General features: G+C 38.0%; 3 protein-coding genes across 3 annotated transcripts in view; all 3 read right to left on the bottom strand.

Moving 5' to 3' along the window:
* Positions 1-3,061, bottom strand: part of LOC121426334 (unconventional myosin-Id-like) — a 64,356-nt gene extending 61,295 nt beyond the window's left edge. The window contains 1 exon segment of the mRNA XM_041622602.1: positions 2,801-3,061. Coding sequence (XP_041478536.1) covers positions 2,801-2,895 — 95 coding nt within the window. The 5' untranslated portion in view covers positions 2,896-3,061.
* A 3,586-nt stretch (positions 3,062-6,647) lies between these two features.
* Positions 6,648-15,270, bottom strand: LOC121425859. Its single transcript, XM_041621940.1, has 8 exons — positions 15,002-15,270; positions 13,544-13,613; positions 12,231-12,697; positions 10,626-10,742; positions 10,158-10,220; positions 9,183-9,332; positions 8,392-8,523; positions 6,648-7,744 (listed from the first exon to the last, which is right to left on the bottom strand). The coding sequence occupies exons 3-8, from the start codon at positions 12,603-12,605 to the stop codon at positions 7,559-7,561; spliced, it is 1,023 nt and encodes a 340-aa protein (XP_041477874.1). The 5' UTR covers positions 12,606-12,697; positions 13,544-13,613; positions 15,002-15,270; the 3' UTR covers positions 6,648-7,558.
* A 7,109-nt stretch (positions 15,271-22,379) lies between these two features.
* LOC121425972 (beta-1,3-galactosyltransferase 5-like) lies at positions 22,380-23,507 on the bottom strand. The gene has a single exon (XM_041622102.1). The coding sequence runs from the start codon at positions 23,505-23,507 to the stop codon at positions 22,380-22,382; it is 1,128 nt and encodes a 375-aa protein (XP_041478036.1).

Below are 23,507 nucleotides of genomic sequence, written 5' to 3'. Positions count from 1 at the left end.
TTCATGCAGTCCATCTCCATTCAATGAAAGTCCATTACCTTGATTGAAAACCTAAAAGTCGTAGAAAGGATAATGGAATCATGGGATCATGAAATTTACCCCTATCTGCTATTTTCATCTAATTCATGAAATTGCTTTTGATTCACAATTCATTGTATCCTTTTGATTTCGAGTACAACAAGCCTGAGGCAATCTGCTGAATGGATGACAATGGAATCATGACTCAATTAGCAAATAATGTGAATTCAGAAGGTGCCTGAAGAATTTTGGGTAATCATTAGTCTCCAGGCACAGACCCTGATTGATGGGGGGGGGGGGGGAGGAAACCAGCCTCCTTCTTCCAATACTCTCCCTTTGATTCTCCATCTCTGAAATTGCCCTTTTTTGCCCCTACATGTACATGTACATGTAATGTAAAAAAAGAGGATGGTTCTCTACAAGGTACATTGACATATGTCTAAATTTATTTTACAAATTTACAACAAGCACATGTCACATCTAGACATAAACAATTTACTTTTACAAAACAAATAATGCATGAAAAACCTTTAAAAATATTCATAAATAATTTACGTGTTGTGACTTATGGGAAATTGTAAAAGTGTAACACAATGACTAATCAATAAGTTTGCTTTTGTTTTGAACATAGGGAATGATTTCGAAGAGCAAAGGAAAACTGGGCTGGATGAGCTAGGAAGTGGAAGAGGAGTAGAAACAGAAAAATCAGAAGAAAAAAAAAGAATACAGGTGGGGTAAAAAAGACAAAGACAGTTTGTGTACATCAAACAAGGATACAAGGAAGATGATGACAAACATTTGTAGCGATTGCCGATTTTTATGAACTCCTGACCCCAACAGCACGAAATGGCATGACTCATTTCAGAAAGTTTGTCAATTCTCACAATATTGGACTGCTCCCAGCTCCCACAAAATCATAACTTATAAAATCACACCAAAATAGTAATTTCTCTTTGCACCGCCCAAACTGAAAGCCAAGAATACACACTGGGCGTGACTCATGTATACAATGAAGTCATTCCTGAAGAATGCAGTAAGTGGTCTTCATACTTTCTCTTGAGGGCTGAACCCAGCTGTGACTGAGAGGCTTGTTTATTGTCTGGGCGGTCATGGAGAAGCCAGCTTCCTATCCTATTAAATTAGGCAATGTTCAGACAGGCTGATGTTCAGTCGGGAGACAATGCTTTTATTCAAGGTTCTTTTTTCTTCAAAGTAATTAACCTTGACTGCTTGAACAGTGAAATTGCTGGTTTTGAAGTTAATGAAATTGAAAAAAATTGTCTGTATATTATTTTAAGAAAACATTTCCTCATGTCACTATAAAATTTCTTTTTGTAAGTGAAATGTGGGGGGGGGGGTAGGAGAGGGGAAGGATGAGGGTAAGGGAGGGTGAGGAAGGAAGGGGGAGGGGAGGGAAGAGAAAATGGAGGAATGAAGGAATATAGGGAAGGGGGAGGGGGTGGAAGTTAAAGGCGGGGCAGAGGGGGGGGGGGGTGCAGGAGAAATCACACCCTATGGACAGATACATGTAGATTGTAAAGTGAGAGATCCCAATTTACACTGATATGTAGGGGTTAAATGTACATGCATACTGTCACAAGTATTATGCATCATGGTATAACACACTCCCTCAATACAAACATAGCTCGAGCGACTTCCTTTTCTAATTGTACAAGTCAAATCGACCATGCCATCGCCCTTTTGAGGAGGAAGAAAGACTGTAAAAGTAGGCCCATACAGGGTCACAAGTTAAAACTCTCCTTCAGCTCACTCTTCCTCAGCAATTACCAACGTATGGATTAGGGCTAATTCATACAATGTTGTTGGACAAAAAACCCGATGTAATTTGTAATTAATGCAGGCTGAGATGGATTTAATGATTTTGATTTTGGATACAAGATTGTCTGGGATGATTTCGCTTGCTAGTTTTAGAGAGATAGAGTAGGTCTATCATGACATTATGTATAGATACATTGGTGAATAAAATGTGGATTGGCAAATGGCAATGTACACAATTTGATTCTTTTACAGATTTAATGGATCCACCATGATTAAAAACAACAATAAAAATATTTGTCTCTCAGAAATAATTGTCTGTAAATGAGAAAATATTTCACCCAAAACTGATATTGTTTGCATTGCTCTCCAACTTACATGCATGTTGGGATTTCCAAAAATATATACTGAATGACCTGAGAATACTTGGTCTCTATAGTTGAAAAATGAATGACATGAACATAATCACAAAAGAAGTGTTAACAAAACTTCTAAGAAACACTGAACTTCTGAAAAAACCTGTCCCAGAATCCAGATCCCATGTGATTTGAATTTGATGCAAGTTCATAAATGCACCAGCAAAAATCCCTTTCCTCCATCCCAGTCCCCCCCCCACTAGCTCCCTCCTGCACATATATTTTTTTTTTGGGGGGGGGAATGGAGATTGGATCTGACTACGTTTGTTAAAAAAAATTATACCAGGAACAACATTCAACAAAAACGTAATCATCATTTTCAGTGTCACTCGCCCAGTAGAAAAAAAATCCACACACACACACTTTTTATTGTCTATCAAGTTTCCATTTCACTTGTTTTAGCCATTTACATTAAATGATGATAAAACTTGCATAGCCTCTAGCTCTAATAGGCATCAATATTCGACAGAGCTGGACCAGGCAAACGACCAAGCGATGCCCCGCCCCTACCCGGTAGCTGGTAGCCGATCATCCGACCTCGTTTGATTAATGTCTCCGGGTTCCGGTACATAAATTTGATTAAAACTTACCGCATTTTCAAATTCGCCATGAAAGCATCTTCAGTAATTTCATCCAGGAGAACAAAATCTCCTTTCCCAAATTGAGCGCTCTCCTGATGAGCCATAATGATAAAGTTCCAACTTTTATTCCAGCTGTAGTTTCATCAAGTGGTTCCTCGTTCCTTCGATGAAAACCCCTCGTATTGTTATGCCACCCGTACAGCGCTGGCGCTTGGCGCTGATCAATATGCATGAGCTGAGTGCGAGATGTGCAAACCGCTGCATGCACAGTCACAATCTGGTCACAATCATTGGAGTCAGCTGCGGATTTTTTTTCTTCCTGGGAAAATCCCTACTCATCTGCAGTATGGGGTTAAGGGGCTCTCGGACAGTGGCGTACCGTGGGTCACGGCATGGGGGGGGGGGCACCATAAAAAATTTTGAGTCACCTAGTAAGCGCGCGAAGCGCGTTCAGTTGCCAGGTATACTGACCTAAAAGAGATATTTTAAGGACAGTGCCATTAAACGGATAAGTATCTCACTGATCATGCGAGCGCGAAGCGCGAGCTGAAATTTTTTGACATTTAGACCTAGAAAGGGACATAATAAGCAAATTTTTGTTATCATGTTACATACCTGTCTCGCTAAACAAACAATACGAGCGCGATCGAGCACAAGCTGAAATTTTTGTATATATTGACCCCAAACAGGGACATTTTAAGGACTTTATTTTAGGAATCAATTAAGAGTATACACATCTCACCATATTCATCTAATGCGAGTGCCAAGCGCTTGCTGATTTTGTTAGAATTATATCTAAAAACAGGAAGCACTTGTAGTCATTGTAATCATGATTCACATACGCATCTCACTAAGCAAATATTGCGAGCGCGAGCTGAAATTTAGGAAATTCTGACCTGGAGTGGGGCTTTCTAAGGCTTGTTTGTAGGAATTCACTAAGACCATAGTACGTATTTCACTAACCAAATGATGCGAGCGCGAAGCGCGAGCTGAAAATTTTTGATATTCAGATCAGAAAAAGGGACATTTAAGGAATTCATGAATGAGCAGACATATCTCACCAATCCTTTAATGCGAACGTAAGCACGGACAGGAAATGTTTTATATTAAGACCTTAAAATGGGGCGATCAATTTAAGTAGTCATGAAAAAGAAGCATATGTCACTACATAAAACAATAATAGCTCAAAGTGCGAGGAAACCTATTTGGTGTATATTGACTTCATTTGACAACGTCACGTCTCTCATATATACTTGAAAACTATAGTATTCCGAAAAAAAAGTATTTGATCTATTATATCTAGTTAAACAGACAATGCGAGCACCAATTAACAATGAAGACATGGGCCCTGGGCATATTATGTTTCATAAAGTTATTATAAAAAAAGTTTTTTCATGTAATATACAGTAATATAACATAATTATAATATAATATAAAATTAATAATTTCTTCTTTCCCACTACGTTTCTCTTCCTTTCTCCCTCTTTTTCTCCCTTTCCCCGGTTTTTTTTTTTGGCCAGCCGATTGGGGGGGGGGGGGTACGTGCCCCCCCGTAGTTACGCCACTGCTCTCGGCCCCCACTTCCGGCCCAGAGTCCCGCCTCCAAACCGCTTCGAGCTAGCAATAGGGGCAATAGCTGCCTTGCCCTTTTATTGGTATCCGTTATATTTCAGTGAACTTGACCATTTTGACTAAATTTGTTCGCCTTGCCTTTTCAAACGTTTTAGTGGATATTGTTTGAGTCCAAACCTGATTGACGAGAGCCCGGGGGGGGGGGGGTGACAGAAATTCAGGGGTAGGCATATACTCCGGGTAAAAAAAAAAGAAAAAAAAAGCTAGGGATAGGCCTAAACAAGTAAAATTCAACGACCAGAACGCTGACAATTTTAAACAACATCTGATAAGAAAAAAAGGACGTTTTTAGTGATATGCACGCCTCATCCCATTCTCTTCCCCAGGCCCCCTCCTCTTCCTGACCTCCAGGTGCGGATCCAGGGTTGGGGGGAGGGGGCACAGGGGACATGTGCCCCCCCCCCTTGAGAAGAAAAACCGAGGTGTACCCCCCCCCCCTTGAAATTGAAGACCTTTTTTTTTGCTTGTCAATTTTTTTCGGGTACGAAATATCCTCAATTTGTGGTTAAAAATCTTTCTTTTTGGGCTTGTCAAAAATTTTCTTTAAAAAAATTGCCCCCCCCCTTTGGAGTTGTATCCACTCGTCATAATGGGGAAGTTGCTCGCATACAGTATGACGTCGCCAAAAAATACAACTCTAATATCATAAGGGGAATAACACTAATAAGGGGAATAACACTAAATCTTTTTGAAAGCTATCTTTCAAATCGGAAGCAAATGGTAACAATAATGAACAGTCTTGTTTTCAACATATCAGATGTGGTGTACCGCAAGGTTCCATATTGGGCCTGCTTTTATTTCTATTATATATTAATGATATTTCAAATGTTTCTAATTCTTTACAATGTATTCTTTTTGCTGATGATACCAGTATTTTTTCTTTCAAACAAAGACCTACAGACGCTTAAGTCAAGATTCAACAAAGAAATCAATGTAATTTCCCAATGGTTATATGAAAATAATAATAAAATTAATATTAAGAAAACTAGATTTATGGTCTTTTCGAATAAAAAGTGTAATACTGACGATATCGTTATAAACCTTTGTAAATCTCAAATCAACCAGGTGTCTTCTTTAAAATTTCTTGGTGTAATATTTGATAATAAATTGAAATGGACCGATCACGTTAATCTTATTTGTAATAATCTATCTAAAAATATCGGTGTCATGTATACACTTAAAAACTTTCCTATGACCATCTTAAAGATGATATATCATTCAATTATACTTCCATATTTGTATTATAATATCATTGTATGGGGTAACTCATCTGCTGCCTCCATAGATAGGATTATTAAATTACAAAAAACGTGCAGTCAGAATTATCGACCATGCCACATTTCTTGCCCATACTTCATCTTTATTTTCTTTACTCAAAATAATGCGACTCAATGATTTGTATGTGTATCAGATTGGAATTTTCATGTATCTATGTCATAAAAAAAATCTCCCTGACTCATTACTTACATATTTCAATTTAAATTGTGATATTCATAAACATAGTACTAGGAGTGCTTCTGATTTTCATCCTCCTCTCATACGTACATTTTTCTTAAAAAATCTGTCATTTTATCAAGGAACAGTCATTTGGAATTCTCTACCATCTCCACTCAAGGAGGTTCAATCTTTTAATTTATTTAATAAGAGATCAAAAGAAATCATTCTTGCTAATTATCATGTGCTGTGAGTTATTTTTAAAAATTTGTTTCATTTAGCTCTTGCTCCCCCATTTGTTTTGTTTTGTATTTCTATTGTATTATTTTGTCTTAGGTACTTTTACAACATTTATGATATATTGTAAGGTCGGCCGTTATAAGGGTCTCTTCCTTTCTGGCTGCTTTCTGCCAAGCATTTTATTTATTGTACCAATGTAAATATTGTGCTTTATGTATGTGTATTATGTTATTGTATTTTAATGCTTTGGTCAAATAAATTGAATTGAATTTTAAAATTTTTGATGGATTTTCCTTAAACATTCACCAGTGTTTTTTTTGTGTTTTTTTGTATAACATTTTCTGCTATTTTTACCATAAACCTTTCTACAGGTCAACTTGCCTTTTAGAGACGAAATCAGAGGGGAAAAACAAATAAGATCCGTATCTATACCCCTAATCCAAACTTACATGAGGCATCCTCACTTTAAGGGTTATCTCGCCTTTTATCCCCGTCACTTACTGGTATTTTCAAGCTAAATAAAAATGCATCACAACAGAAAACAAACTACCAAAGTAAGATAAAACCGCTTTTATTTCAAATAACATCACCAACGAGTTTGGTATCATAATAATAAACAAGAAAGAAATCGCAAGAATCATTGCATAGTACATGTTTTTGATATTTTTTCCATCCCCGACATAATTATGCTCCGGGTGATAGGATATGATTCAGAACAGTAATTCATGATATCAAAATGACTTAACGAAATTTGTTGTCGGTTCTTGAATTTGGTCAACACAACAATAAAAGAGCCACACTGCAAAAACTCCGGTGTTGATTTACCACCAGCCCGGAATCTATATATGTCTACACGAGAGATGTATTAAAAAAAAAACCCCACCAATTTCAAACCGATGCTGTTTTGATACTAATTGGTGTTGTATAAGCACCCATTTAGTTGTTAGACCAAAGCTAAAGTGGTGTTGTTTAACAGCAGAGTTTTTGCAGTGCAGAAACAGCCTTAATTGTAATTGCGGAATCTCTATCCACGGATATACTGCAATAATAGCAATGAAATATTCATATTATTTTCAAAGTGTTGAAGTTCATGCATTCTACCAGACATCGTAATCGGCATTGGAATACGATATAGGCAACATAGTAAAAAAAGCAAAAATGAATTGACTATCACTGCTGGTACCGTCTTAATTGGCTATACTTCAATTTCTCTGTATTCTCAAGCTAGAAAAAAAAATCCCACATAAATTTCCTGTTCTGGTGCCATTGAACTCCCAGTGGACCTTCTTATCCATAATAGATTTTAACTGAAACAACCAATTTAAATTCATCATCACCAATCATTCCATCCAAGGTATTGCATCTCACGTTGCATCTTTACCAGTTTGCCGAGTAATGCCTGCATCATTATATATTTATAGTGTTAAAGAAGTTCAGTATTTGATGCGTCTCGCAAATCGACTAGCTCTTGCAGGTTTGAGTTGTAGAGAGACTGACAAGAGCTGGCGCACTCACACTTCGTTGATACATGTTGCTTGAGTTGTTATTTACAAGCGAATCCGCCCGATCCTCGAAATAGTCGACAGTTCTTTCGTCTTGCGCTGCGAGCCTTTTGTAGGACATTGGCCTACTGGTCCTTGAAATGAGCTGAGGTCGAAAAAAGAGAAGAATAACATAAATTCTTTTAAATTAGTCTAATTATAATGTCTAAAGATATTGATATAACTGAATGAGCATGGACTAGTGTTATTTGTCATGCTCTTCACTCTAAAAACAAGAAATGTTAACTTAACATTTGAAAGGTTGGAGGAGTGACAACATTTTCTAAATGTTGCATTTACCACCTTAAATGGTTCTACCCAGCACTTAAAATGTTGGATTCAGCTTTATACAAGGTTGGATGTAACAATTGGAAAAGGTTGTCACTCCTCCAACCTTTCAAATGTTGATTTAATATTCGAATTTTTAGAGTGTTGTTCATGGCCGTAAGATTTTTTTTTGTACAGGGGGGGGGGGGGGGTTAGGCACATAAACAACATTTTGAAGAAACTAAAACGCGAGAGTAGGAAGCGATCTGGATTGTCATGGGGGCGCTTTTGCATCTTTTCAAGTGAAATTGAAAGAGTTCGTGCAGACCTTTGGTGAATTTGTGAAATTTTCAGTAAAAAATGCAAAAACGTTTATTCTACTGTCATTGTATAAAGTAGTAAAAAAAAACGGGTCAAAGGATCTTTTTCTTTTTGCATTGTAACAACAAAAACACCATTCCTCCCAAACGGACAAACGATCATTACCTGTTGTCTATCAGAGGGCGTCTTTGTATATCCGGTTTTTACGATGACGCAGATGAGGAGAGAAGAACCTGAAGCAATTAACTCGATTACGAAGAGGAAGACGATCACGGCATTAATGAGGACACGATAAACCTGACATCGAAAAAAAAGAAAGGAATAAACCTCACAAGGGGGAAATCTATAAGATAAAGTGATATTATCAGTAGAATGAATAAACATATATAATCAATTAAATAAAATAATGAATAAATAGATTCATTTCCATTTCCATATGCACTATTTATACTTCTTTTCTTTAAAAATGTAAATCCTTTAGTATTTGTAGCTGATTTAGATTACTTTGTAGAAAAAATTGAACTCAAGTGAATTAATTGAATTAATAAACAAATAAATAGATAACATAGAAAATAAATTTAAGAATAAAGAAGAAATAAAGATGATAGATAAATAAATTCATGAATAAATGTATAAAATTTAAATAAATTAATAAGAAATAAAGATAATAAATAAATTTATAAATTGATTAATGGATAATACAACAAATAAATAACAATAAAAAATAAATTCAGAGATCAACATGACATCAGATCTAGATTTGAATGTCATTGAGGGTTGAATTCAACCCTCTTTGTGAATGCTGTCCTCAGCACACACTTTCTCCTTATCGTATACAGTCACATTAGCAAAGGCGACTCCAAACTGATATATACTATTTCATTGGCAATAAAGTAACGGCATTTGTCGGTCTGGAGTGAGTCTCTCCGGTGTGGCTGAATCTTGAGAATTCTTACCGACTGTCGACACTCGGATGATAAGATGGCTGGGGACGGTCTACAATCGGTATCAAGCTGCCCGTCTCGAAAGATGAAGAACGCGAAGACCATGCACAATCCACACGAAAGCAACGTCGACAGTGTTGACAAGACGATTAATCTTTGAATCTGGAGGTAATCAGAGAGAGAGTAGAGAGAGGAAGACACACACACACGCGCACACAATTTATTATACACAGCAAAACTGTGGTGTTAACCGGTGTACATAGAGGACCACACCAGTTATTTGACACCGGTGTTAAATTGGTGGTGTTAGTTTTACACCTATGTAGGTGTTATTACAGCACCTATGGTTGTTACATTTACACTCTTTGGTGTTATGTTCAATCTCTAGGGTGTTATTTTAACACCTCAGGGTCAGTTTTAACACCACAGTTTTTTTACAGTGTATAATCTTGCCACTTCATGTATTAGAAAATTGTTATAGTTCATAGGAAATAATAAAGCTAACATCGACAGTATTTGAAACAACCAAAGTGACGATGGCAACATATTCATGAATATACATTATAAAAATGTAATGATGAAATTCATCATCCGTGATAATACTGAAGCACTGCAATAAAGTGATAATAAAGTGACATATTGTACTTAATAAACATATTTATGATACCTTCTCGAAGGACGGAAAGGCGGGGATTCATTAGGGGCGGGGGGGGGGGGCGGGTCAGTATCAATAAGATATGTGTCGCATTCATGACAAAGCTTGATATTTACGGTTCCTTGTAAGATAATGGTATTGGAAATACTGTGCTTCTTAGGAGATTCGAGAAACGCAAGAGCTAATTGATAACATGAATGGATGTTATTGATTGATTATGATAGAAATGAACAATGGAAAATAATTAAAAAAATCAATTTAATTAAGATATATACGAATTATCAGAGATCAATAAATAATAAAAACTTGATTATGGAACTGAAAATACTTACGAGAGAACTACTTCGCAATCTTATGGAAGTCGATAACCCTGTGAAACTTGTTGGAAAGAAGACCTATCACAGAAAAAAAAGAAAACTGAGACGAAATTTTAAACAATACAGCTATGAAAAATGATGAAAAATTACAACAAATTGCATTTCCTTCTGCCTTTCTCTGCATTTGATGACTGAAATAGAAACGTAGAAAAAAACCCATCTACTTGCAGGTGCCACGGAAATGTACAAAAGGAATGATCATCTGATTTTTTCTCTTTCTTTTTCATGGTCAGCCCCCCCCCCTCCTTCAGAATTTCCACACACTTTTCTTTTGGTTCAGCATTCCAGCCTTACTTTTAAGACCGTCCCGTGAACCCCTGAATAGGATAAAAAGAAAGGCACTTAGCGCTTAAAAAATTGGTTAAAGAAACAAAACCTATGCGTCAAAAAATCAAAATACCTATTCAGATATCAGTTACTTACAAATATTGGACTCCAGATGGTTAGGACAAGATACGACATGTAGCTCTTAGCGACCGCCCCGAGAATGCCCATGAAGATTAGGAGAACAGAACACAGCGCATGAAGGAGGGAGATATTCTTTGAAAGGTAGAAAAGTAGAAGAAAATCATGATTAATCATTAATATCACATAATAATTTTCATGAAAATTGTTTTTCTCATCGGAATCGTAGTTTCCAGTGTCATATCCGCCATCAGGATAATGTTAATATTGGTCATCGTCGTCGTCATCATCATCATCATCATCATCATCATCATCAAATTCAACATTATCAACGTCATCTTCATCTTCTTCATCATCATCACCACCATCATCACTATCACTATCATCATCATCATCATCATCATCATCATCATCATCACCACCATCATCACGTCGTCATCATGACCACCACCACCACCATAATAATCATTATCATCACCTTCATCATCATCATCATCATCATCATCATCACCATGATCATTATCATCATCGTCATGATAAATGAGAACGACAAATTCGATGTGGACCAACAACCCAACGTAATAAAATAAGTCCATGTTCATCGATATTGTCAAACACATTTCTATTTAAACAGTAGTTAATTTGATTCCACCCTTGGTTGCTCATGCCATACAAACAAAAATATTCCAGTATTTTAATTCCTTCACTATTTTGTTGACATTTAACGTCCATCAGACTATAAAATATTCGGAAATATTCGGAAAATGTATTTTTTGTTTACAATTCGTCTGTTTCGACCCCTTATAGCGCAAAAACTGCAACAACAAAAAAGACAAAAAAGTTTATTAGTGTATCGGAATTGGAAACATATTATTTTCCTTTATAACAATCTGCTCGTGCTCTTGGTACAATCTTGCTGTACCGGTTTTCAAAAGGGATTTTGAATGGGTTTGCAAAAATCTCCTCATTTTCCGTTGGTAAATAAAAGTGAGATGCTCCGCAGGTAAATTTTGCTGAATGCATTTGGAAGTCTTCATCTTATCTTGTTATCTTTATTTCAACAATGAATCGATTGAAATATACACTGTATAGATTTATACGTACACTCGATTGTATGATATGTGGATCTAACACAACCTCCTCCCAAAGCAATAACAAAATCACACTAAACGGGGGGGGGGGGGGGGGAGAAGGGGGGGGGGAAGGGGGGGGGGGAAGGGGGGGGGGGTCAAACTGTATGGCCCGTATTCTGAACTCGGGTTAAAATTATACCTTGGTTCAAAGTTATGGTTTAACTATGGAGAGCCAGTTGGGGCACAAATCCCTTACAGTACACATCCAGTTTATTGACTCATATGACCCCCGAACTGTCTGGGAATGATAACTGAAGTATTTTGAAGTACTTTTATTCATTATGAAAGCAAAGGAAAACAAAATAGTAAACATAAGGAATATACAATATAAACAGAATGTTAGAATTTTTGGCTCCCCCATAATTTTAGTACAGACTTGGACCATGGAATAATTTAAACCCGACTTCAGAATACGGGCCTATGTCGTTCGAAAAAAAAGAACACACACAAGCACACACCCACACACAAACACCTACGCACATCATCTTACCTTTATCACGATGCCGATGTTTGTGGTCGCAGCGACCCTCGATGACCACGATCTCCAAGACGACGTCGACACGCTGAAACTATGGACAAACATTTGCCTTTCGCCATCTTTCGCCCCCGACATAGCACCAAAGCCATTTGTTTTACAATTATCTTGAAGTGGGAATTCGCCTAGTCTATCTGTAACATCCATACTGCTATCATCATCGTCCTCCTCATTGCCGATACCGTTTCCGCCATTCTCTACTTTTAACGTTCTTTTCATACGTCCCAAGTCGATTTCGTTGTCGATTTCATTGACGAGGTCGCTCTCGTCGTCTGCCTGTGGTGGCTCCGTTCCTTGGTGTTCCTCTGTTGTGGAATCCGCCTCTGCCATTTCAGTTTATTTGTAGCCTTATTGTGCCAATAACCAGCGGATTATGAACGTCAGTATGATGTCATTTCAGTAAAGCACTTCCGAAATCCTGACTGCATGCAGTAAAACAACGTAAAACTTATTATTCATTTGTTGTGAAGACAAATCGGTATAAAACTAGTAATTTCACCATTGTAATTAAACGGCATATAGCAGTTTCTTGTTGGCTTTCTCGTTAACAGTCAAACAACGCGTTCGTTTGTAATGAAAGAAAGTCAAACAGTTTTAATGCATGGTTCACACAGAATTAAAAGATTATTATGACTCTTTCTCTTTCCTTCCCGAATAATATAATTGCCTGCAAAGTGTGCACGGAAATGATTTTCCATGACTGCTCCGCTTATTGATATAGTCACGGTCTACTGAGTTTGTATCGAAACGATGAGCGTCGTTAGAAGGGCATCTCGCTTGCACGATGATTTTAAACAAAAGACGAATTTTTGTGCTTTTTGTCTTATAGATTAAATGACGGTATTTCCTCCGCTCCGATGATTAACTCATCGTCATACAGTATATCAACAGCGGTGGTGGAATGCGATTGCGCTAAGTTCACGATCTATGTTGTTCTAAATTTAGTGTTTATAAATTATATATTAAATATTTATTACACAAATATCACAGAAGAATAACAAGAAAAAATGCTGACAATTTTTTAGTCGTATTTCAGAGCCATCGATTACTCACTATGCTTTCATTCTAACCGTATTGACCTCTGATTATTTCTATAACCTTAGATAATTCAGTTTCGATCTTTCTTTCATTTATTCAAGCATTTCGTCAAAATCCCTAACATATTTTCTGTTTAAGTTGTAGCCAGGTATATTCCCTGAAACAAGCGGATAATCGGAACAAAAAAAAACCAAGGATATTTGAAAAAAAAAAAAAAATGGCAGACTCACGGTTACTGGGATTGGTTTCCATATTCCAGATTGCTAAATTTAATTCTGACGATACAGGTACTAAGGGAAGCTGTAAAAACAAAACTAGAATATGTTTGTGGAAGGTCATGGTTGCACGGTAATGTTTGCTGATCTCTCGACAATTGTTTCCAAAGTGAGTCATCATAATTATCTATTTTTCAAACTATTTTTATTTCTACAGTATCAACTGATTAAGAATCTGGTTTGACATATCTTCAAACACATTTGGATTATAGTTTTCAAAATGTAAAGAAAAAAAACAGATGCGGAAGGGGGGGGGGGGGTCGGGCCAATTCAACAATTCTGAATCCTGCAAAGTGTGGCCTATTATCCAAATCAGCAGTCATAAGGTCTAGAGGATGAGAGGACATAGGTGGCGGAAGCGGGGGGGGGGGTCCTGTTCCCCTAAAGTTGAAGAGGGGGACGGACCCCCTAAAATTTCTGTTGATAACATTTTTTTTGCTTTGCTTACCTGCGTCCCCCTAATTTCACGTGGACCCCCCTAATTTGTTTGTGTTTCCTCCTAAAATTTTGGTTGATAATCTTGATAACCCTTCTTTTTGCTTGTCCAATTATGTACCTGTGACTATCCCAAAATTTCAGACGGACCCCCTAACTTTTTTGGGTTCCGCCGCCAATGTGAGAGGACATTATCTCGATGCTTATTCAGGGCATACTTTATTCTTTAAAATGTATTAGACATTACTCATTATTCTTTTCAGTACATAATAGGTGGATTGCCCATGCATCAATACACGAGAGTAGGCCTATTCAAATAGTTAATGAAATTATCCCATATATTTTTATTTTGCTGAGTCTTATATAGAGATTAGAATCGTCAGAGATTGCTGCGCTTCCACCGCTATAATGATTTCACCATCATAGTCGCACACTGCAAAAACTCCAGTGTTACTTTGACACCAGCCTCGTATCTATATCGGTACACATCAGAAAGGTGTTGAAACAACACCAGTTTGGTGTTAGGCTGACACCAATTTGGCATATAAGCAACACCATTAGTGTCAAACAAATATCGGTTTGATTCTTAACTGGTGTTGTTTCAACGCTCCTCTATGGTGTGGACCGATATAGATACCGGGCTGGTGTAAAATCAACACCAATGCATTGTGCAATGTATGCAGCGGGGAGGCATGGGCAGTTGCCCCAGAAATTTTGAAAACTTACAATTTTTTACTGAAAATTTTCACGAAATTCACCGAGTGTACACGAAATCCCCAACAAATGCGAAAGCACCCCCATGAGAAGCTTGGTCTGTTCGCTCCCTCACTTTCGAGTTTGTTCGAATTAAATTTGCGTTCCCCCAACCCCGGAAAAAAATCCGCATACGGTTATGACCGCCATCCATCACATCAGTTATTTGTGCATTCCATTTCTATAAGCTTCACAGATATCAATCAAATAGACAAGATTTCTTACCTATTTTTTGTTTTCCAGGTCACCAAATCCGATCTCGAACAATTATTATTTGAGGAGAGCCCTCGAAAATAAAGGTACTTTCCTTTGTAAATCTGAGCACGGGTGCGCATACGGGAGTGGTGATTCATGTTCTGTACAAAACTCCCGAGACTAGGCTTTGCTAAGAATGAGTTTCTTTTTAATGAAACTTTTACTTCAAATGTTCATTGATTAAACTTGCCCTCCATCGATTGTTAGGTGTATTCTTAGGCATATGGTGACTTGATGGCTTTTATTTAAGTTCACAAGCAAGTGACATCTGACTTGTGGTCCGAATTCTGGCTCTTTATTTTATTTTTAGGAAATTCCGGTTTCGTTTGTTGACAATTAGGACAATTTCTGGTGGTGTTCTATTGTTATGCAGTGATGATGTCATCAGAAGTCTATTTCTAACGCGATCGCGTGTTTGCACAGTGCTTCAGAATCAGAATGGAAGTTGCAGACCATTAAATTTTGTTTGGTATGTGGTATGTCCCTGCATAGCATTAACATGCAGAGGCTCAGTGCTTTAGCATGTTTAGTGTTTAGTCGACCGACGAAAGGTCCCGTATTCGAGCTCAAACCGATACGACAGGCCACGGTGAGTTCTTTTCTCAGCGGTTGGATAAAATAAACAATTCATAAATAAGAAAAATCTAATCATTATAACATCACAGAAATGGTGACACCTCAACCAGTTACAATTTTTAACGCTACAGAAATCAAAGGAAAACACAAAATACCACATATTTCCCCTGGGCTTTAACATCTCTAAGAGGAGAGATAAAAACAGCACAGTGTCTACAACGAACGGAATCGTATTCATCTGAGCGCCTATAGGCCTAATCCCTTATAACAGGGGTTCTCAAACTTTGTCTTTGAAGGGCCTGATGAGACTCCAAGTAAACCTGAAAGGGCCAGGGTGAAGTGGATACTTAGAAAAAATATTGTGCGCGAAGCGCAATGACCCTTGCGGTCGGGGTCCTAGATGCCCTCTTTTGCAATCTGGCCCTTATTTTGGGAACATTTAATCTAACAAATTTATAACAGTTTCATATGGAACGCAGGCAAAATTAGAAAAGATTTCAAAACACAGCAAAAGTCAAAATGATGATAACAAATTGTAGAACTTTAAAACATATTAAAACGAATCTAGATTGTACCTATACATACCTGGTATTGGGGAGACAGATAATGTCTTGAAGTATCAATATTTTTTGTAGTCAAAGTAGAATGAATAATAGACCATGTCTGCTGTAGACTATAACAAGGATGGGGCAAGTAGGGGCCGTGGAAGGGGGGGGGGAGCTGACAGCTCCCCACTTTTTTTTAAAAAACCATGTACAAAAACGTAAAACTGACCATATGATTGTGATTTTTTGCATGACCAGACCCCCATTTGAAAACCATTTGGCCCCTAAGGTACTTCGGTATGAGTTAGTTCTTTGAAAATGTTCATTATGGAAAATGTACTTTTGCACCTGTATGTAGATCCAAACATGGTGACAACATCGCTGGTCATCTAATAAGAAAGTAGATCGAACAGACAGTAAAGACTCCACTAAACTTTGTTTAAAAGTCAAATTTGACTGCCATTACTTTTATTACGGTTAGGTCTACGTGGATACACAATGTTATCATATTGAGCTGTTTCATATTGTGACTTAAAAGTGATTTTAAAAATCCCAGCAGAGTCTCGCGAGGCGGATTGAGAAGCTCTGCGGGCCGGATCCGGCCCGTGGGCCGTAGTTTGAGAACCCCTGCCTTATAAGAAAGCACGATTTACACCGGACCATTATTCCCCGAATAGTACGAAAGGGTCCGAATCTGTCCAGGATACACCGAATGCTTCCCCTAATCCAACATAATATCAATCCGAATGCATCCTAAATGTGACCCGAATGATATTTGTGGTGGTCACATTTGGGAGTATTTTGAAGGGTAATCGGCTGGTTTTTAGCATTTCAGCCTAATCCTCCACCAATGTTCCCGAATCTCTCCCGAATTTTCCTGAAACCACCCGAATACGAGTATTCGGATGGATTTGCAGCTGATTCGGTTCCGATTTATCACTAGCTTTATAAAGAAGAACTTGTAGTTGAGCTGCAAAGAAAAGGGAAATAGTAATTGTTTACTTTAATTGCAAGGGAAAAGACCAAGATCTCTTGGTTGCCTTGAAGAGAAAGATTTGCCCCAGCCATGTTAAATATTTGGATTCTGTATGAATGCTAGGCATGACGATCGATTGTCAGAGCTTTTCATTTTTTAATCAAATGTAAATACTACATAATTCGGACAGATTTGCATACGTTTAGGATAAGTAGGCAAGTACACGGTCTGTGACTACTTGAAACAACAATTTCCACATTTCCGCACGAAATGTGCTGTTTTGTTTTCAGTCTAGTAATAATTTTGAGGAAAAGATGTGGATGGCTATGTATAGAAGGGAAAAAGTATAACGGTTTATTTTTTCAACAAATTCATCTCATTTCCTTTCAAAAGGAATTACTATTTGCAAGGTCGAATTGTTAGTAAACGTTATTTTGTCATGCTTTCAAGGAATAATGATGGTTCATTTGTTTCGATTTTCAAAGGGTGCACGTCCCTCTCTTTCTTGCCGCAATTTACACCATCATTAAGCGTGTGTAAAGAGAAAGTCCATTTATCTCAGTAAACTTATCTAAGGTAAAGTTTATTATATAAAATACAAACACGACAATGCATGTGAATGATACCAGAGAAGGATCCAGGATTTTCCCAGGAAAATTTGACAAGCCAAAAAAACAAACAAGGGTGGGGGGGGGGGGAAGAGAAAAGGTCCTCTTGCATACACGACATATTCCCATTAAATATATTTTCTGTGACATTCAAGGGGGGGGGGTACACTTGTGTAAGAACGGAATATTTACATTAAACATTTTGATTATGGCTATCGAAAGGGGAGGGGAGGGGAATGGACCAGATTTCCACCCTCGATCCGCCACTGAATGATACATATTGGAGATCAATCAGCCAAGTCTTTGAGAATAATTGTATGACTTGTTTGATTGTAACCATCCCGGCGAATTGAAGTGCATGCTGCCATCTCAAGACATGCAGTTAAAAGCCGCTAAGGGGGTATCACGGGCCTAAAACATTTCCCATTGACTCCCGTGTTAAAGTGGCACTGAATAAAAAAAAATCATAAAAAATAAGGATGAAATTCGCAGGGTTTAATGTTTACTACCAGTTGATTAGATTTATGTCTGACATTCCATATCTGACCAGAAAAGGATATCTTGACCGGCTCATTTTAAAAATAAATCGGCATTCATGAAGACTGCACACCAGACAGGATCAAATTCATCACTCAAGACATTAAAATGGCCCTACCTCTTCCGCCAGTAAAAAGAATAGTTCCAAAGGGGTTATATATCTTCCTAATTTGGAAAAAGGAAGTTCAGTAGTTACCCTCCCTAGAATTAATGTTCGATTGTCAATCATATTCATTCATTTTTGTCAATGAGCAATATCAAATTCAAAAATTGAGAATGGGTTGGCTCGAATGAATATCTTTTTCCTGTCAGTTGTAATTAGGCCCGGGTAACCAGGCAACAGATTTATGGACTAATATTGTCTCAATGGTACATAATCTTGGTGTGCATCTCATTCTTTGTCATCATCATCATCATCATCATCATCATCATCATCATCATCATCACCATCATCATCATCATCATCACCATCTTCATCATCATTAGCAGCAGCAGCAGAAATATTATCATCATATCACCACCACCAGCACCACCACCATCACTACCACCAACATCATAATTGCCAGCACCACCATCATGATCATGATGATCATCATCATGATCATGATGATCATCATCTTTATTATCACCATCATCATCATCATCATCATCATGATCATCATCATGATCATCATGATCATCATCTTTATTATCACCATCATCATCATCATCATCATATTCATCATCACTATGATTCCCATCACCACCACCATCAGCTACATCAACAGCATCATCATCATACCTACCACCTCCGCCATCTTCATCACTGCTTGTTATCACTCATTAATAAAAAACAGGTATCGACAATTTTTTTTTATTGTGTATCAAGAAATAGAGAATTTATACACGTCATTCTCCATGATTTTAAATATCATTCATATGGTATATATTCATTTATATATAAGCCTATCTATTTATATATTTCCATCCATTTGATAGACATACGAACATGGATTTAGCAGAACATTTCACAGTACTAGATACACCATAAGTAAAATGATATTCTCAAAATTTTGTATTACCAGAATACAAAATCGGCTTTGAAGAACAAAGACTAAATCCAAACCCGAATGGGGCGGGGGCTGATTCCAAAAGGTAGACACGATGATTAGGCCGGTGACAAGCACTTTTAAACAATGGCAGTTATATTTGTATAGTAGAAATCAAAACGTTATTCGCATTGATTACTCATTCTTTTGGGGGTTTGCCCCAATATATTTAATGTTATGATCCTTTATCGGGTGGAGGTATGGTCTAGAAACAATGTTTGATTATTAAACAGTTATAATGAAAAAAAATTCTCCCGTTTCTTCAAAATTCGATAAATCTTCTCTTTACGCCCAGCGCACACCATGCAATCCGATAAATAAATTGCCTGATTTTAGGAATAATAATATCATAATTTCACTTTGCGACAAGCCCTGTGGTCAGAGTAAAAATGTCAAAATCGGCTTCAAGTTGCAGCCGATGATGTTGTCATTACGATTTGAAATTGAATTTGCCTTTATTCCTACAAGCCAAGGGGGCTCGAACTTGAGTGAATTTCGATTTCAATTAGTAATACCACTATTCTGAACTCTGATCGCTAAGATTTTATTGGTTGGAAAGTTCAAATGGTTATTACAATTTCTTTGTGATCCGGATCGCAACAGATAACATAGTGCACGCTTGGCTTGAGGATTAATTTATCAGACATGAATAGTAACAAATTAATGGCACAGGCTGTATATAACTGGTGGTTATTCTTCAATTATTGTCAGACTTTGTTAAAATTCTAAACAATGCAACACCAGTTCATACAGCAAATCACGTTATACACAAACATTTTGATATCAATTTTAAGCAGGTTTTTTTCAAGTGTATTATCAAAGTCATGTACTTGGTAAAACATTTACAAGTAGAAGTTCCAGATGTTTATAATCTTCACAATCAATAGCTGCTATGACACTTATGATCAGGGGCTGATGGGAACGATTTTGTAAAGATTGGGACTAGGGGGGGGGGGGGGGGGGAGCTGAGCATGCGCTTTTGCTCACGTATACTTGAAAAAAGTGTGGGGTCCAATCCCCCGGTTTTGCGGCCCTAATAACTCAGGCGATAAATTTTTTAGATCAAACTCATAAACTAGGTCCAAGTCGATGCATTTCAAATCCACCATGCGGGTTTTGAATTGTTAATTTGATAATAATAAAAAACGAACCCCCCAAAAAAATCTTTTTCAAGAAGGGGGGGGGGGCACACTATAAAGGCATATTTACATCACACATTTTGACTGTGCCTCTCATAGGGGTGGGGGCACGGGCCGGCTGTGCCTCCCCCTCCTGAATCCGCAAGTGGCTATGATTATAAAGCCCTGGTTGCCCTGGTCACACCGCCCGAGCGTTTTGTTCGCTCACATAATTGGGGAAAAATCGAAAAAAATCTAAAAAAAACCCACAAACAATCGAAATCGAAAATGGTGAACGATAGCGAACGGTGATGATTTTTTTTCTCTCCGCTCCATGACCGCTCCAACAACGCTCGGGCGGTGTGACCAGGCCTTAACGGGTTTTTCGCCTATAGCGACGAACGGATGATTCTGGAACAGAGATAATTCATTGTCAATAGCCCTTCGTGACAAAGGAGTGGTCTTTGACGGAAATGATTAATCAAAACAGCAGTGTCGTCATGGACCCTGGACAAACGACATAAAATGTAATTTTTCGTCAGCTCCGAAATCTCCTGAATGGTCTTCCTTCCCGGTTTACCAGTTTTTGACAGGGACCACTGTGTCGGTCACTGTCGTGATTGGGATAATAATAATAATGTTAATGATAATAATAATGATAATAATTATGATAATAAGGATAATAATAATAACATTTTGTAGGGCGCTTTATACTGGTGTTTCAAAGCGTATGTATGGGTTGGCATATTATAATAATATACAGTTAATCCATTAAAAAAAAAAGAAAAAAAGTTATGAGTTTTAAGTGACGATATGAAAATTTCCACGGAGGGAGCATTTTGGATATGAGTTGGGAGTTTATTTCGAGGGTGGGAGCAAATACAGAAAATGCATGATCTCCACTAGCGTACCTACGGGGGGGGGGGGCAGTCTGCCCCCTGATGAGCCACCATCCATGCAAAGGACGTATCCCTCCCCCTGACGAGCTTGAAAGACCTTTTTTGCCCCCCCCCCCGACGAGCTTGAAGACCTCTATTGCCCCCCTGACGAGCTTGAAGACCTTTTTTTGTCAATTTTTTTTGGCGGACGGTTTTGCCCTACCCCCCCTCGTGGAAAATCCTAGGTACGCCACTGACGATCACCATATTATTATGAGCATTTTCGATAGATTCTCAACCTTCCACAATGCGTCTACGCAAACTCGATAATATTTTGTAGCTTGGCTATTGCCCAGATGGTGTTCAGTATTATGTCATGCATCTGTGATTTTGTCTGAAGGAGAGCACAGCATCGTTGGAGTAAAGCAAAGTAAAGTAATGCAAAGTCGTGCAAAGTAAAGTAAAGTAAAGTAGGGTTGTCACGTCGGTTGTATGCTAAATACTGTACCATGGCGTCAACATTACACGAACTAATTGCTTTGAAAGACACTTAAAAATACACATGTCCAGGTTATTCAAAGAAGTTGAATTATCATTATAAATATGGATCATCTTGCGTTCTCACAAATGAAAAGAAGCAATTCCTGTATTTCAGTTTGTGAGATTATTGATATAATTATGTATACCTGCTATCATTTTATATAATCCCTTTGTTTCCTTCTCTTGCAGACGATCTGGAAAATGTGACACGTAAAAAAACCCGAAATGAAATTGTAATGAGGCTATTAGAACCAACATCTACAATAGACAGAATCTCCATGGACCAATGTTATTTGGATTGAAATTCTTCAAAATGCAAATAAGAAAATCATGCAAAAATTGTAATGAAGACACCAAAGGCAAATCCAAACGTGAAAAATTTAAACAAAGCCATTCGATATCATTTGTCAGTGAAGACCTCTTCAGACTGATCATCAGTTAATTGTCACAGTGGTTCGGTGGTCAGTATTCTTACTCTCATTCTAAATATGGCCTATCTTCCACACCCAAATCATTTCGGTAACGTTCAAGTCTGTTATAAAGATGTGCGAATGCACCTCTTCCACTCGAACTTCATAATTCTTCCCTCGCAATCCATAAAGGTCCATGTTATTAATGTTGCGAAGCTGAACTCCAGCCTTTTGCAAGCACATCCCAACAAACACATCTTCCCACTTAAACTTGGTAGTTGTAAGTGCGAATGCGTAGACCTCCCGAACCACATCTAAAGACAAGACATAAGCTAGTCCATTCAGGTAATTTGGAAAGGAATGAAGAGGATATTCCTCCTTAGATAGGTAGAATTTTGATCCTTCACGCCGCACAGGCTTCGCATTGACCCAGACCGTCCCGGCGGCTACACCGGTCAATGGTAAATCTGTTAGAAACTTGTCATAAAAGCGTTTTTGGTTCATCATTGCGTCATCGTCGATTTTTACGGCAAATTTAGCATGGTTGCAGTAGTTGATGACCCATTTCAAACCCATGACCGCCTTTAAGGTCAGGTTTAAGTAGGTATCAAGAAAACCCTCCTGGACAATGTCTCGATGCTGACTGGCCTCTAGGTCAATTTTACGTTGAAGACTTTCATTTGACGTGGCCCCAAGAAGAAACACGGTATACATCAGCCCCCTATCACCACAATTCCCCCAGTTGCTTGAATTACCGTAAGTTTCTCGAATCGCCTTCCGTCTGCTGAAATGGTGGGTTGCTGTCGGGGAATAGAAAAGTGCAAGGACCTTCTTTCTCTTCCCTTCATCCGTAAAGCAAATGTGTGATGGGTTATGTAAATATCTGTAGTCGTGCCCATATCTTAGCCCCTTCAATTCACCACTCTTTAATCGGCTAAGATTGGTCTTTACATCTGGCAGGGCAACAGCATCATCAAGAGTGTAATTTTCAGGTCTAACAAAAGAGTGACCTTTCTTCTCCATGTTCTCGGTAGCCACCTGGTTACCAGCACGACCATTCATTAATTCCCGATCCACGGGAAGATGGATGTTCCTAGCCATGTCAATCCGATGGAAATACAAGTGAAAACCAATAAAAAGAACTGGACATAGCATGATCAGGAACCTCGCGGACATTAACATGAGCCTTTTGGGTGGCAT

This window comes from Lytechinus variegatus, chromosome 13 (assembly GCF_018143015.1).
Source record: "Lytechinus variegatus isolate NC3 chromosome 13, Lvar_3.0, whole genome shotgun sequence".
NCBI classification, from domain to species: Eukaryota; Metazoa; Echinodermata; class Echinoidea; order Temnopleuroida; family Toxopneustidae; genus Lytechinus; species Lytechinus variegatus.
Note: the sequence above shows the minus strand (reverse complement) of the source record. Positions and strands in the feature narration are given on the sequence as shown.